This window comes from Centruroides sculpturatus, unplaced genomic scaffold (assembly GCF_000671375.1).
Source record: "Centruroides sculpturatus isolate CEXI.00-Female unplaced genomic scaffold, Cexi_2.0 scaffold901, whole genome shotgun sequence".
Classification (NCBI taxonomy): Eukaryota; Metazoa; Arthropoda; class Arachnida; order Scorpiones; family Buthidae; genus Centruroides; species Centruroides sculpturatus.
The window spans coordinates 225,963-240,278 of NW_019385090.1; the positions used below are offsets into that span (position 1 = coordinate 225,963).

The window sequence follows — 14,316 nt, forward strand, 5'->3', positions numbered from 1 at the left end:
TATATCAGGTTTTGCTGTATTTGAATTGCTAAATATCTCATTAGTCTAAAGAGATAGTGTCATATATAGTGGAACACCCAAAGGACCCTGGTACCCCAAAGTAAAAGGAAAAGAAACACTAGTCAATTTTCCAAAAATATTTTCTTAATTAAAATTCATTTTTTACTTATATTGTGTCATATGTTCAATATCTATATTACTTATGAATTAGTGGCTACATAAGGTGGAAATTTTAGAATTTGCATTTTTTTATCTGTTTAACTTGGCTCCCCCAAGATTAAATCTTAAGTGTGCCACTGGTCATATGAGTATTTTAATTATGATCATCTGGTATTTATCAATTGGTTAACTGATATCTAACATTTGGTATGGATAATGGTAGCTTATATCCTTGTAACTTATTAAATATATGATTTGAAAGTTTTAATATAATGTGGTAGTTGAATTTTTTTTTGTTTTCATAAAGTCTTAATTAATTCTAGAATTGAAATCTTTCCTAAGGATCTTTAAATAAGCTTAACTAAAATCAAAATGATTTCATAAACATGATCATCGTCTATCACATGGTAGTCTCATTCTCTACCTTGCTCAATTTATAAACTTCCAAAACTAACTATAAAGTCTTTAGTAGCAGAGATTATTTTTTTAAATGTTTCATTTAAGTTCAATTAGATTGTTGCTTTAGTTGGTTGTTTAGTAAAGAAATTAAATTCTGCAATTAAGATTTAAATATAATTTTTAATAATGAATATTATTGATTAGAATTCATCTTCATATGTTTGATTCATTTTCATCATTCAATAAATCATTTTTTACTGTTTTATTATAGTAGAAAAAATTCAAGCTTTCTTAAATCATATATTCTGCTAACTTAATTGAATTTTGAGCTGTTATTAGTATATTTCAGAATTTGTCATTTTTAATAGCTTTTTTTCTTGTGCAACAACATAAAGAAAATTGTACTCAGATGTTTGAAAGATTTTTAAAATATGTAAAAATATATATCAATTGATATTAAGGAAACAGAATAAAAGATGATTAATTATGCATAATAATCATAATTTATTTAAAAAAAAGTGACTATAGATGAATATAAATATGAATTCTTTGAATTACCAATGTAATTCACAACTGAATCTGTACATTCATTTTTATATCGCAGCCAATATATTCGCATCTTATAAATCACATATTTCACAAAACGAAAAATATATATATATATATATAATCCATAAATCAATTGACCAGGTAACAAAACTTTCACAGCAATGTTTTTTTTTTTTGTTTTTGCACTTTTTACATCTAATATCACCATTAAAATTTTTTGTTATCAACTAAAATCTTTAGTTGATCTGATATTTTGCCAAAATTAATCCGGTTACACTGCTTTGAATATTTTTATCTCTATACCATAACAACTTTACAAAATACAATTATTAATTTGTAAAATACAGCATTTACTAGGTAAGCAAGTTAAAATTTGACAGAAGAAAAATTATTGTTCAACCTCATTACACTATTCACATGTTTATATATTTTCATTTATTTATTTTTTGTCACTTTTGATCATCCTGAAAATTATAAATGGAATTTACCTTGAAGATTTTTTAATTCTTTTTAAATCTTCACTTTTTCATAATCTATACTAATACACATATAATTGAAGTGCATAGTAGATGCAACTTGATACTATAGTCTTCACGTTGTTAATGCTATGGTATTCCAGAAAAAAGACTACAGTTACATTAATTTTTTCTTAATAATGAAGTTTTCTATTGCACCTTTACACTACAAAAATTTTTTTTGCATCTTAAGTTTTTCCTATGATTTTCTGAACACAAATGGTTACTTCAACAACAAAATATATACAGTTTTAAATACTGCACTTAAACATCTATGTATACAAAAGTAAATTATTATTTTTTGCATAATATTTTTAAAATTTCATCAACAATTATCCCTATTATAGTTTTATAATTAGAGAAGTTATAAATACCATATATAAATAGTGGTATTACAAATGAATATCACTTTTATTCTTAAATCATTTGAAGATTATTTGATTTTTTTATGATACTCTTGAACAAATATACAGCAAAAAAAAGCAGCACTTTTGATAACTTTTCCAATAAAATTTAATTGCTGCCATCTAATAAAAAAAATATGGCATAAAAAAAGTAATTACATCAAATGAAGCACTTTGACTAAGTTTCTGCACTTTGTGCATATATCTTAAAAGCACAATGCTATATTCTCTATCAAGTATAATATCAGATTTTCAAAAGAAGGAACACAAATGGCTGTTTTTGTCATAGTAAATACATATCTGACAAAAACAGAAAGATACTCCTAAAGAGAGAAAATATCACACATGGAATTCTTATTCCATTTCCTGTTTGGTCTGATGACATTCCTGGAGGAAACTATCAGCTTGCGAGGCACAAAGTGTGTCAATATCCAGTGGCAGAGACACTGAGATTTTGGAAGCACCATTCAATTCGAGATGTTCGATTGGCTTAACCTGCATTGATTCAGAGACCATGATGCGATCGTCATAAAGTGAAAATCTACCTTTCTTAATTTCAAAAGGAGTTTTCACCCTCTTCACTATTTTCTGTCGTCCACTACTTCCTCCTCTTGACAACTGGATATCTTTCTTATCAATGGGCTGTTCACATTGAAGATTGTTCTCATTATTTTTAACAGTGTAACTTTGGACTGGCAATGTGGTTGGTCTCTTTGGGATGTCATTACTACAATTTCCATTAATGTCTTTATGAATCACAATAGTACTCAAATTTTCCGTTTCAGCTGTTGGCTGTGAGTCAGCTAGATTATTTTCAGAACAGAGTTTTGTTTTAACTTCTGCAGATTTTTCTAGGAAACCGTGTGGAAGAACAGAAGTTACTCGACGTATCATTGTTTGAGTTGTACTACAGCTTTGTCCTTTATTAACAACACACACTTCAGTTTCAATAGGTTCTGTAGAATTTTGTAATTTATTGACATAAATTTCTTTTACAACTGGAGAATATTCAGAGGTAGTGTTTTGATGCATACAAATATTGTTACTACTTAGTGGTTTTTTTTGTATTGTCTGTTGATTATCTGATTTTCCTTTTCTAAATAAATTCTTTAGTCCAGATTTGAATCCAGATCGTTCTGCTCCATTGTGTTTTTTCCTATCAAATACACCAAATGATTTCCACCATTTCTCTTTCTGTTTTTGTTCAACTTTTCCATTTGTGAAATGATGACCATTTCCAGGAAGATTAGGTTGTTTTGGCATTATGGTCGTTAAATGAACATCATTCTGTAAATAAGGAATGGGATGACAGTTGCGACTTGAATGATTTAACAGATCACTAGTCACTAAGGCATTACTTTCAACACTATCAATCATGTTCTGAACATCATAAGAATCAGTTTCATTATTGTGATCAGCAAGATTCTGAGTTAGTCTCTGTTCTTTATATTTCAATCCTCTGTCAAGTAACATGTTCCCACTAATTGACACTTCTTCTAAAGGTTCCATCATTAGGTTACGTTCTATGCAGGGATTACGTCCCTGGTGAGGTTGAAGAGGAACAGTCAAACGTGGACATTTATTTGCACTATTATTAGCTAAATTGTTTTTTGTGTTCATAATGGAATTATTAAAATGGAGTTCTGAAGGTATGGATTCTGAAGGAGACATTGTTAACAGAGTTTCCACTGTATTCTCTGACATGCTACTAGCCCTTTCTATACTTCTTGGAGGAATATTGTTAGGAATATCACCTTGTGAAAGAAATCTGTCACTCAAATCAGATGTTATCCCTGTACTTGCAGTAGCTTGACTACTAGAAGAGGAAGAAAGTACACCTCCATGCATACCTATACTATGTCCACTAGAAGTAGGATTTACCGTTGGGCTAACTCCAGGAACTGTCATGCCAGCTATAAAAAAAATTCAAAAAATTCTTTAATTATTTCATAATAAAATACTTCTCTACCAATATTGTCATATGCAACTATTTTGCTATATCTGACTTTAAATTAACTGTGCAAACTCATTAGTAACTTACACCTGAGGCAAAACTGAATTTTGCCACCCTCTGCATCCAGAACGATTGTCAATAGAAAGCATTTCTAGCCCTGGAATTCTTGTATAAACTATTTCTAAACAACTTTAAAGAATTTTTAAGATGATTTCACTGTATTTGGCTTATTATTTTTCTTATTAAACACTCCAAACCACACCTTAATCCAGTAAAATAAAATTTAATAACATGTTTTCAGCCATTTTTCAAAGGTCATCATAAGATTCTACAAATGGAATATAAATTTAAATAAAAACAAAAATTCAAATTAATTGAATAGATATACACATGCAACAAATTCATGACTTTTTATGAGATGACTAGTGCACTTCATATAAGTCATTCATTTGAGACACCCATTGAGCCAGCATTGTAAATTAGTATCAATTAATAATGATATTTATCAATTCTATTAAATATCTCTTTCATGAAAACTTATAATATTGTTTATACTTAATTTATGTTTAATGATATTCACTCAATCATCCACATACAACCTTGTTAGCAGCAAACATAAAAATAGGATTATTAAAGTGAAAAGATTTTCAGTTTAATAAACAGTTTTTTTTCTTTTTGCTGCTGATGGTCATTAAATATGGCCAAAAACATAAGGTTTATTAAACTGACAAAACTAATTTTGCGGTTATACAACTTCACGTGTAGGCAATTAAGTGATTTACTATTAAAGCATTTAATTCATGAATTCATTAATGATGATAATAACTTATGTTAACTGACAAAAATACAGTATAATTGTAATAATTATACCTTTGTGTCTTTCCCAAAGATTTGGTAATTCTAAAAGTCTTTCTTCAGCACATAATGCGGTCAGACGAGCTTCGGCATCATGATCCCAACAATCTTCAATTGTTTCCTTAAGTGCTCTAACAGCCTAAAATTAATATATTTATTGTTTTTACTATATCAGAATAAGATTCACTTCATTTTAATTGAAAAATTTCAATTAAAATCAACTTCTGTTAACCCTAATTAAAAAATTTTATTTACTTGTAAATTTTAAATTTATAAAAAGTGTTGAACAAAAAATAACCTTTTGATATCAACACTTCATTGTTATAGTTAATATAAAAAAATTATTAATTTAATATTTAAAATGAGTATTATTTGGTCATGAATTTAAACTAAATATCAATTCAGAAATAGACATTTACTGGATTTGTATCTTTCCATATGTCAGGAAATAAAGGCCTAGCTTTATGACGAGCAACAAGAACTTGCATTTGTTCCATTGTTGGATGTGACCCTACTTCTACCTCAAATGGTGCTTTGTAGTCAGGCACTTCCATTCCTATTATTAGTTTTAAATTAATTTTATTTCTATTGATATTTATTAATAAATGTTATTAAAATTGTATTATCATTCTATTAATAAAACAATGATATGAGAAATCATATATTTTACTTACCTTGAAATAGATCACTGCATCTAGTGGCTATTTCCCATAGAACTAAACCTAAAGCATATACATCTATTTGTTTCAGAGATGATTCACAGTCCCTTAGATTGACTGCACCTTCCAATACTTCAGGAGCCATGTAACGTAGCGTCCCAACCTAAGATTTAAATTGCTTATTAACAATTTTACTATGGTACTATATTCTCTTATGATAAATTTAAGAGATAACTTACATCTGCTAAAGAGCTTGTTTCTGCTGTTTGTTTTTCACCATTTTGATAATATTTGGATCCAGACACTCTAATACCAAATCCAAAATCACATAGCATACAACTTCCATCAGATTTCACTAGCACATTCCGTGAAGTTAGATCACGATGAGCAACGCACATCTTTAACTTATCTATTAATAAATATACATTTGTGATATAATAAAACTTACATCAAAATATTTAATTTTAATTGATTGATTAATACCTCCTTTTTTGATTTCAGTATGAAGATGTGAAAGTCCTTTTGTTATTGTTTGAGCCATTTTGCATAATGTAGGCCAATCTATCACATTTTTAACAAGATAGTCGTGTAAACAACCGAGTGGTGCAAAGGTTAGAACTAGTAGAAATTCTAATTTCCCATCACTTCCAATTCTTTCTTCTGAACCTATTTAATAAACAAAGGAAAAATTTTAAACTATCAACACCTTTTTATGACAAATTGTAAATTAAAATATTTTTTTACCTAAAAACTTAGGTAGAGATGGATGATCCATAAATGGAAGAGTGTAGATGTCTCTTTCATTTAAAAAGTATTGTTTATTTTGTACATTAAATATTTTTACAGCTACTGTTTGATTATGTAGAGACCCCTCACAAACTGAGCCATAATGACCTTGACCAATAATATCTTGAATCTTTAGACTGTCAAGATCGAATATTGGAGTGGTAGGAGGTGGAGCTTCCATTAGATGAATTGAATCAGGACTAGGCTTTTGTGTTGTATGCCAACACCTCACGATAAGACAAGCTAGGATGCCTAATATCACTGCTGTAAATATTGTTGATAACACAATAATAACTGTTTTTGTATTGTAACTAGCTTGTTCAACAAACTGCAGAGCTGTAAAAAAAATTTAAAATAATTTACAGTTTATCCTTTGAGATAAATCTGTAAATATTAAATTAATTTTTTCTAATTCAATAAAACTTCAAAATGTTGATAAATAAAAAATATTCCTGTTATAAAACAGATTTAACTTTCCCTAAAACAAACAACAATGTGATTACAAATCAAGATTAATTGATAACTTTATCAGAAACAAAGTTTATTTCTTTAATATTTTTGTAAATATAAATATTCAGAATTAAAATAAATTTGTTATTTATCAGATTAAATAAATACGACTACAATTTTACCGACCTGATTGCACATCATCAGATTCATCTGAAAATGGTACATCATCTGTATCAGAAATATTTGCATTACAGAAATTTCCAGAACAGCAACAGAATTTGGTGATATTTGAAGATTTTGAAAATCTTTTGCTGGCACGACATTCAGATTGTCCACAATCATCTTGCATGTTACTCCAGCATCCTGTGTAATGTGAAACAAACTGTTTTTATCTAGTATCTCAAAGTAAGTACACTGCACTCTCACTAATCTGAATTCTGTATAATCTGAACTAATTTTGTTTGCTTTCTGCTTGATATTCCAGCAAAGAACTAAAAGCAATCATAGATTATATTTTAAAGTATAGAAAATTTATAAAATTAATATGTACTACACATTTTAATACAAATATATGTACCATTTTTAAAATATATGTATTTGTCTTCAGTCCATTTAAACTCCTATTTTTATATATAAAATCCCACTACTCCAAACTTTTCACTAATCTGAACAACCCTGTACAACAATTAGTTTGGATTACAAGCATGCACTGTAATTTTTTCCTAGATTTTTGTTAAGACATTGCCACAAAAAATAATTGGTTAGAGTTCATTAATATTAAAAAATCTTTTAGTAAAAAAAATATAATCAAACAATAATTTATAAAATTTTGAATTAACTGAAATCTATAATTTTTGTGTATTAAAACTATCATTGATAAGAGAAATATTCTAAAAAATATTTAAAGAAAACATATTTGTGACTTCTATAACAAGTTGTCTGTGATTAAAACAATTTTCACCAGCAAAATTTAATAATAATTTTAATAAATCAGAAAGGCATGCTTAAAAGAACTTTTAAAAATATTTTATTAATTCAAAATAAAAATTTGAAGGACAACAGATTAAGATATATTAGGATAGCAATAACAAGATAATGTAATTAAAAATAATAATAAATTATAACATTTTAACCTAAAATAACAAAACATTACTTTAATTTACTTAACAATAAAAATGTAGGAAACTAGAAAATCTCTATTTACCTTGTGTCATTATAAAGGTCTTATTCTGTGCATTTTCTGTCCACAGGGCATAACAGTATATTGTGGAATCTGAACATAACTGAGTATTATTGGTATTAGATAATTCTATTGACATAGATCCATCTTTTTCCTCATCGTCATCAGAATTTTCTAATGCAGAATATTTCACACTAGCATCTTTATGATATACACACAATCTTTCACTCCAACAGGAACCTAGAAATATTACAGAACATTAGATACTAAGAAAAACAAATTAAGATGTTTAAATGTGTGCTTTTACAGTTAATTATTTTCAGATTATAAAAATAATTTTCTCTTGATTTTTGATGTTATAGTAAAGAATGTTGTTAACATATGATTAAATCTAAATCTTTCTAAATTGAAAGATTTAGATTAAATCATAATTATAATTTCAGCTTTTCAGACTGGATCTAAATTTATCAAGTATCAAATTTTTCTATATAGATAAATTATATAATTTTTTACAAATTGTTTTTATAACATTAATGCAGTTATAGTATATAGAACAGTAGCATTCTATTATCAGATGTTACTAATTTACATATATACAGATTAGTACCATATACATATGGTACTAATTTAATATGAATAAATTAAAATATATAGGATGAAACCATACAGAACCGCTTATTTTTATGTTTTAGACTTTTTTAGTACTTATTTTATTCTTTAGTTTAATCAGTTCTGCATCAAGTGAATGCCAATGAATATTTTCTGATCATCTGAGAAAAAGGATAACCAAAATAAATAACCAGTTACACCTTTATCTTTTGATACTACTAACTGCTTATTTTTAGTATATTCATATATTACCTATTAGTTATGTTATAAAATATGTGAAAACAGATCCTTATGCCTTGCCTTTTTTTCTAGTAATTTGAATTTGAGATTTCTAATAATTCTTATTATGAATCTCAAATTCAAACAAGCTATCAGAAAATGAAGCAGTATTTGAAAAATATTCACAGAGGATTTCAAGATTATGTTTGATCCTAGAATCTATTAAAATATTGGCACACAGTTTCAGTACAACCTCTATATAGCCCCAATCATTCAAAGAAATGATGATTCCTAGAATTATACTTTCTTTGGTTCATTTTATACAATATTTTTCATTGCAATTTCAACAATGTAATGTTCTAATATAACATATTATAACATTGAATTGTGATAATATATCTATATAATTATAATCTATACATAATACAAATATATATCTATATAATTATAATCTAACATTTACAGATGTATGTTGCATTAATTTGTCAGCAAAATTACATTTTATGTAACTAGATGTGTCCAACTAAACTGAAGCATGACACAAAGAAAAACTAAGCAAGCAAATAGGTTATGAGCATCTTTATCTAATTTTCCTATAGCATTTTTACTGCTAGAAACCAAAGTTTTTATTTTGAGGTTGTGTTTTCTTTGAACAAACAGATTTATTGATAAGTAGATTACATAAAATGTTTTTTTAGAATTTTCTATAAGATGCTTCTCTATTACAGTGTAAAATCAATGAAAACATAATGTCTGATTCAATTATATTTTTAATAAATTTGTTAAAATTTTAAATTTACAATGAGAACATCTGTCTTACTAGAATGAATCATTGTATTATGAGCACTGTAAATGATGCATTTCATGACAGAATTCGTTACTTATAAAGTAAAATAAACAAAATAAATTAAATCAGTTCACTCTACATTAATATTTTTAATTATAAGGCTTTGAATTTCAGCTAAACATGTCAAAACATAAACACAATCCAGACCAAATAGACACCATGCTCAATATATACAAAAATATATTTTATAAGGTTTGAGATGAAACATTTTATTTTGAATACGAGGTTAAACAGTAATTAATACTTTACTTAAGTGTACTTTAAAATCATTGATGCTTCAAAGAATTAATAATAGACTTTGTGGTATGAAAAGGTATGAAGTATGATTGGCTAAGAATATGAGAATGGGAACCAGCAAGAAAAAGGAGAAAAGCCAAGAAGATGAATAGATGGGATACTGAACATAATGAATGAAGGAGTCCTTTGAGATGAGAACTAGGACAGACTGGCAAAGAATAATATTTAGACATGTAGAAAAAGCTCGAACAATAAATAATAATGCTTTTTACTGCAATAAAATGGTAAAGTGTGAAAAAGAGTACTTTATTATGTTGTTGCTATAACAACATAATAAAGTACTCTTTTTCACACTTTTATAAATTTTATAGGGAATGCTTCTTCCAATTAGTAATTTAGATTGTAAACACTTGCGCATTTAATTGCACTTTACAAAATATTATTTTAATGCTTTATTAAATTCATTAAGCTGCAAAAATGTAATTTAAAGTGGACAATTACGTCGAAGCGGTTACCAGTTCAATACAATACGTGACATAACCATGTGATGATGATTCATAGAAACCGGAGGATAGGATTCATGATTCATCGCCGCTCACCGGGGAACGTTAATCATCGCGATCCTACCATTTATAAACAAACTTTTGAAATTACTTTAATTCAAAATTACATTCCCCGATCGAGACACGTTACGCGGGAATTAATAACACGAGTTGGGACTAGAGGGAGCCACCAATCAATGACAGGTCGTGCATAAAACTGCGCTGGCCATTCATTCATTCATTCATTCATTCCCCAATGTGCAGTCGCTATTTATAGCCGGATCTATAGTAAAATCTCAATCTCCAAACTTTATATTTCGTTTAAGACAAGACAAATCGAGCGAAGTTCTAAACAAAGAATTTGTCGTGCGGATTAATAAACATTAGACATTGTAAAAGCAATTTTATCTCCCACTTCACCCTCCAATAGATATTACAATACCAAATGATATGCTTGTTGCTATGGTAATAAGAACAACAATGACCTCTTCGATTTATCATCGATACTAATAATAAAATTAAAACCGATTTATATCAGTTTATATAATTTTATTATTAGCGAGTTTGCATTATTCTAAACTTTTCGCTCGGTGTATTAATATGTATTCGGTAACAATAATTAAGCAGAAAAGTAATAAAATGTGCCGAACTCGAAACAGTAGGTCTGCATTCGCGTGTTCGGTGGAGCGGAACCTGTAAAATTATTAAATAAACCTTTACGTCGGCGATGTAACAATTCCACCGACTGGAAGGATTTTAATTTTCTCTCTTTGGATTAAATGTCGTGGTAAATCAAACGTTGGTTGTCTCTCGATGTTTAATCCCGGGATGCGTGGAACAATAGTTTATGCAAGTTAAGATAGAAATTCTAACATGTAAAATTGTATCTGGCAATTGTCAAGAGAAATTGTCCCTCCAGAGCTTACTCGATACAACGCTCGGGAAAATTATAATTATCTTTTATTTAAATAATAATAAATCAAATTTTAATATTTTTAAACGTAATAAATTCACTCTCGAATACTGTATATATTGATCGCATTATCTCGTTACGTAGAGTCGCCTTAGATATTAGCGTATTATGCTAATCGCGCCCGAAAGAATCTGATTTATAATAATATACTGGCGTTTCTATAACATAAATCGGCTAAATATATTAAGATAATTTTTCCTAATGAGGGTAATTGGCAACGCATCCTGTTCTTGATTATGCACTATCCGTTGTAGGCTATTGAAATTGCTCTTCTCTCCGCTCAACTACCGTCGTTACGATAGTCACACTCGAGCTTTTTTCTCCTTTTCTTTTTCCCGTCAAAGATAAAAGAGAGAACGAGCATAGCGTTTGTTTTCCATTTAATCCATGGCAAATTTCTTAATTTTAGTCGTGATTAATGACATTAGTTTATGCTCGTCATTGGCGGAAAAAATCTTGCAACCAATTATTCACGGAATTTATTTAAAATGATTTACCATAACCATTAAACTAATGATGCATTTTCTAATGATATTAATGATTTATTAGGGTCTAAACGAGCATTTTTACGCATGATCTGCACATTACGGAATTAATTTTGACATATTTTTTAAAACTCCGTACATTGGCTTCACGTTGATCAAAGTATAGCCTATAAATAGTCGTTATTCTATAACTGGAATGCGTTTCTTATAATTAAATCTACGAGAACGGATAAAAAAAAACGTATAAAATTCTTAGTTTCTTATAACTCGACGACGAAGAATACACATCTTAGAGATTGTCATCAGTAATTTACACGATGAACATCCCTCGATGTTAATCTGCACGAGAAATAAATATTTCCACTCCATTATCAAAAAATAAGATAAACGATACGTGATATAAATTCTTAGAAAACAAAGTCGTCTAGTCAATCAACAAATCTCATATTCTAATTTCCTTTTATATGAAACAAAGTTTAAGAAAATCTAATTAGCCTATAAAAGTAAAACATTAGACGTATACACGAAATATACTTAGCTTTCATCTGACATTAATTTCTAATTTATCTGCATGTTTTTCCTTAATTAAATTTTATTTTTGAGAAAATATTTTTGCTTTATAAATGTTTTACGAAAGAATTTTAACTCAAAATTATATTTTGTAAAAGGATTATGTCTGATATGATTATGGAAAAATCATTGCCAAACGGATTTTAGTAAATTTCGAAGACGGAAAACAAGACAAAAAGTTTTTTCTTGGAAACAAGTAGCATTAAACACGCTCGGCCTCGTAGCTTCTAAAATTATATTAATTAAATGACTTATTTTAGTAATGCAAACATTTCTCGCCAGTGAAAAATAATCCAGAATTTCTTAAATTAATAAAATACAAAGTAAGGGTAGGATTTTTATCGGTAATTCTAGGTATGGTGTAAATATTAATAATGTTCTTGAGGAATTGTTAGATCGTAAACAAAACATGATACGGCGGAATGAAGAGGGAGAAGTAGAATAAATGTTCACTCTTAACTTTATGCACGCTTGTTCTATACTGTTTCCAGTTTATAAGTTTAATTAAATAATATTTACTTTTAGTTAAATTATTTAATCAAATAATTTCATTTAATTATATGATAATATTAAACTTTGCTATTTTATTAAATTGTAAACAGTTTATGCGTCTTTTCATTTCTCCGGTTACTTTTCTAATATGCACTCTCTATTTATTATGAATAAAAGGATAGGAAAAGCGCATTGAAATAAAGATAGAATGCAATATCTGACAGTATCTACTCGTTCTTGCCAAAATATGTTTTCTCTTATCCCGCAGTTGGAGCATTGGTCAAATTTATTATACAGTAGAATGAATACAAATGTATACGTATAAACTTTTTGTATATATTTAATACAATTTTATGGATTATTAATACGTAGTTATTTCGAATCAATTCACAGAAAAAGCCTACTCTTTTCCAATATCCATAAATAACAAAGATTTTACAGATTTCATTATTATGCCAACTGGAAGAAGGAAAAAGCTTCAAGTCCTTTCGACTTATAGGGACATATTCCCTATGCAATATCGTATGATATTTTTTTCATTTATTTATTTATATCAATGTATATTGCAGAAACCACTACAACTACAAATTTGAAAAAGTAGAAATTTTGTATACATTTCAAAGCTTTCATATATGTTTTCTTTGAAAGAACAGATCTCAAAGTTGAAATATTTCAAGTTAGAATTCGGTCAATCTAAATCATGGAGTAATAAAATTACGTATCTACAACTAATTTCTGATCAATTTCTCTGCCTTTAGAATCTTCGAATTTCCTAATTAAAATGAATATTTATCAACATAGATTCGTTTGGGAGATGCGTTACTTGCGCTGGTGAAAAATATTTAAAAAGGAAGTCGTGATAAATGTCGTTCATTAAAAATTTAGATCCACATGAGCATCGTTCATCCTAAATTTTAAATCAGAAAAATCGAGAAATATAATTCAATAATATCGTTAAATTTTCTAATTTAATTACTCAATTAATATGAATTTCGTATCATTCTTGTGGATATTCAAAATATTAGCTTAAAAAATAATTAAAATTAATTTACTTATTTTTGAGCATTAGATATGAATTTTACAGATATAAAATTCAATTCTAATGGAACCTTTACAATAAAGAGTAACAAGATTAAAGAAAATGCTAAATAAGTTCGTAATTTTCGATTCGGTAAAAGCCTAAAATGCCTTCGTTAAAAATTAAGGATGTATTGTTTGCTAAAACCTATTAAAATTTTATTTTAAAAAATACTTTCTTAAAATTGCTTTAAGATTTAAAATCCCAACGGTATCTAAAATAGCGGCAGCAAATTTTTTTAACATTAAAAAAAGCTGATTTTCTTACCAAGTGAGATCAAATTTAGTATCACGGACGTTTTAAAAAAAAAAAAAGAACAATTTACAAAATAACCAAAGATGTCTCTTTCATTTA

General features: G+C 27.8%; 1 protein-coding gene across 1 annotated transcript in view; it reads right to left on the reverse strand.

Moving 5' to 3' along the window:
• Positions 1–1,056: 1,056 nt before the first annotated feature.
• Positions 1,057–14,316, reverse strand: part of LOC111634524 (bone morphogenetic protein receptor type-2-like) — an 18,829-nt gene continuing 5,569 nt past the window's right edge. The window contains exons 2-10 of the mRNA XM_023379321.1: positions 7,935–8,150; positions 6,917–7,093; positions 6,239–6,616; positions 5,978–6,160; positions 5,734–5,903; positions 5,510–5,657; positions 5,255–5,391; positions 4,851–4,974; positions 1,057–3,939 (exon numbers count right to left, since the gene is read on the reverse strand). Coding sequence (XP_023235089.1) covers positions 2,381–3,939; positions 4,851–4,974; positions 5,255–5,391; positions 5,510–5,657; positions 5,734–5,903; positions 5,978–6,160; positions 6,239–6,616; positions 6,917–7,093; positions 7,935–8,150 — 3,092 coding nt within the window. The 3' untranslated portion in view covers positions 1,057–2,380. The remainder of the gene's footprint in view (positions 3,940–4,850; positions 4,975–5,254; positions 5,392–5,509; positions 5,658–5,733; positions 5,904–5,977; positions 6,161–6,238; positions 6,617–6,916; positions 7,094–7,934; positions 8,151–14,316) is intronic.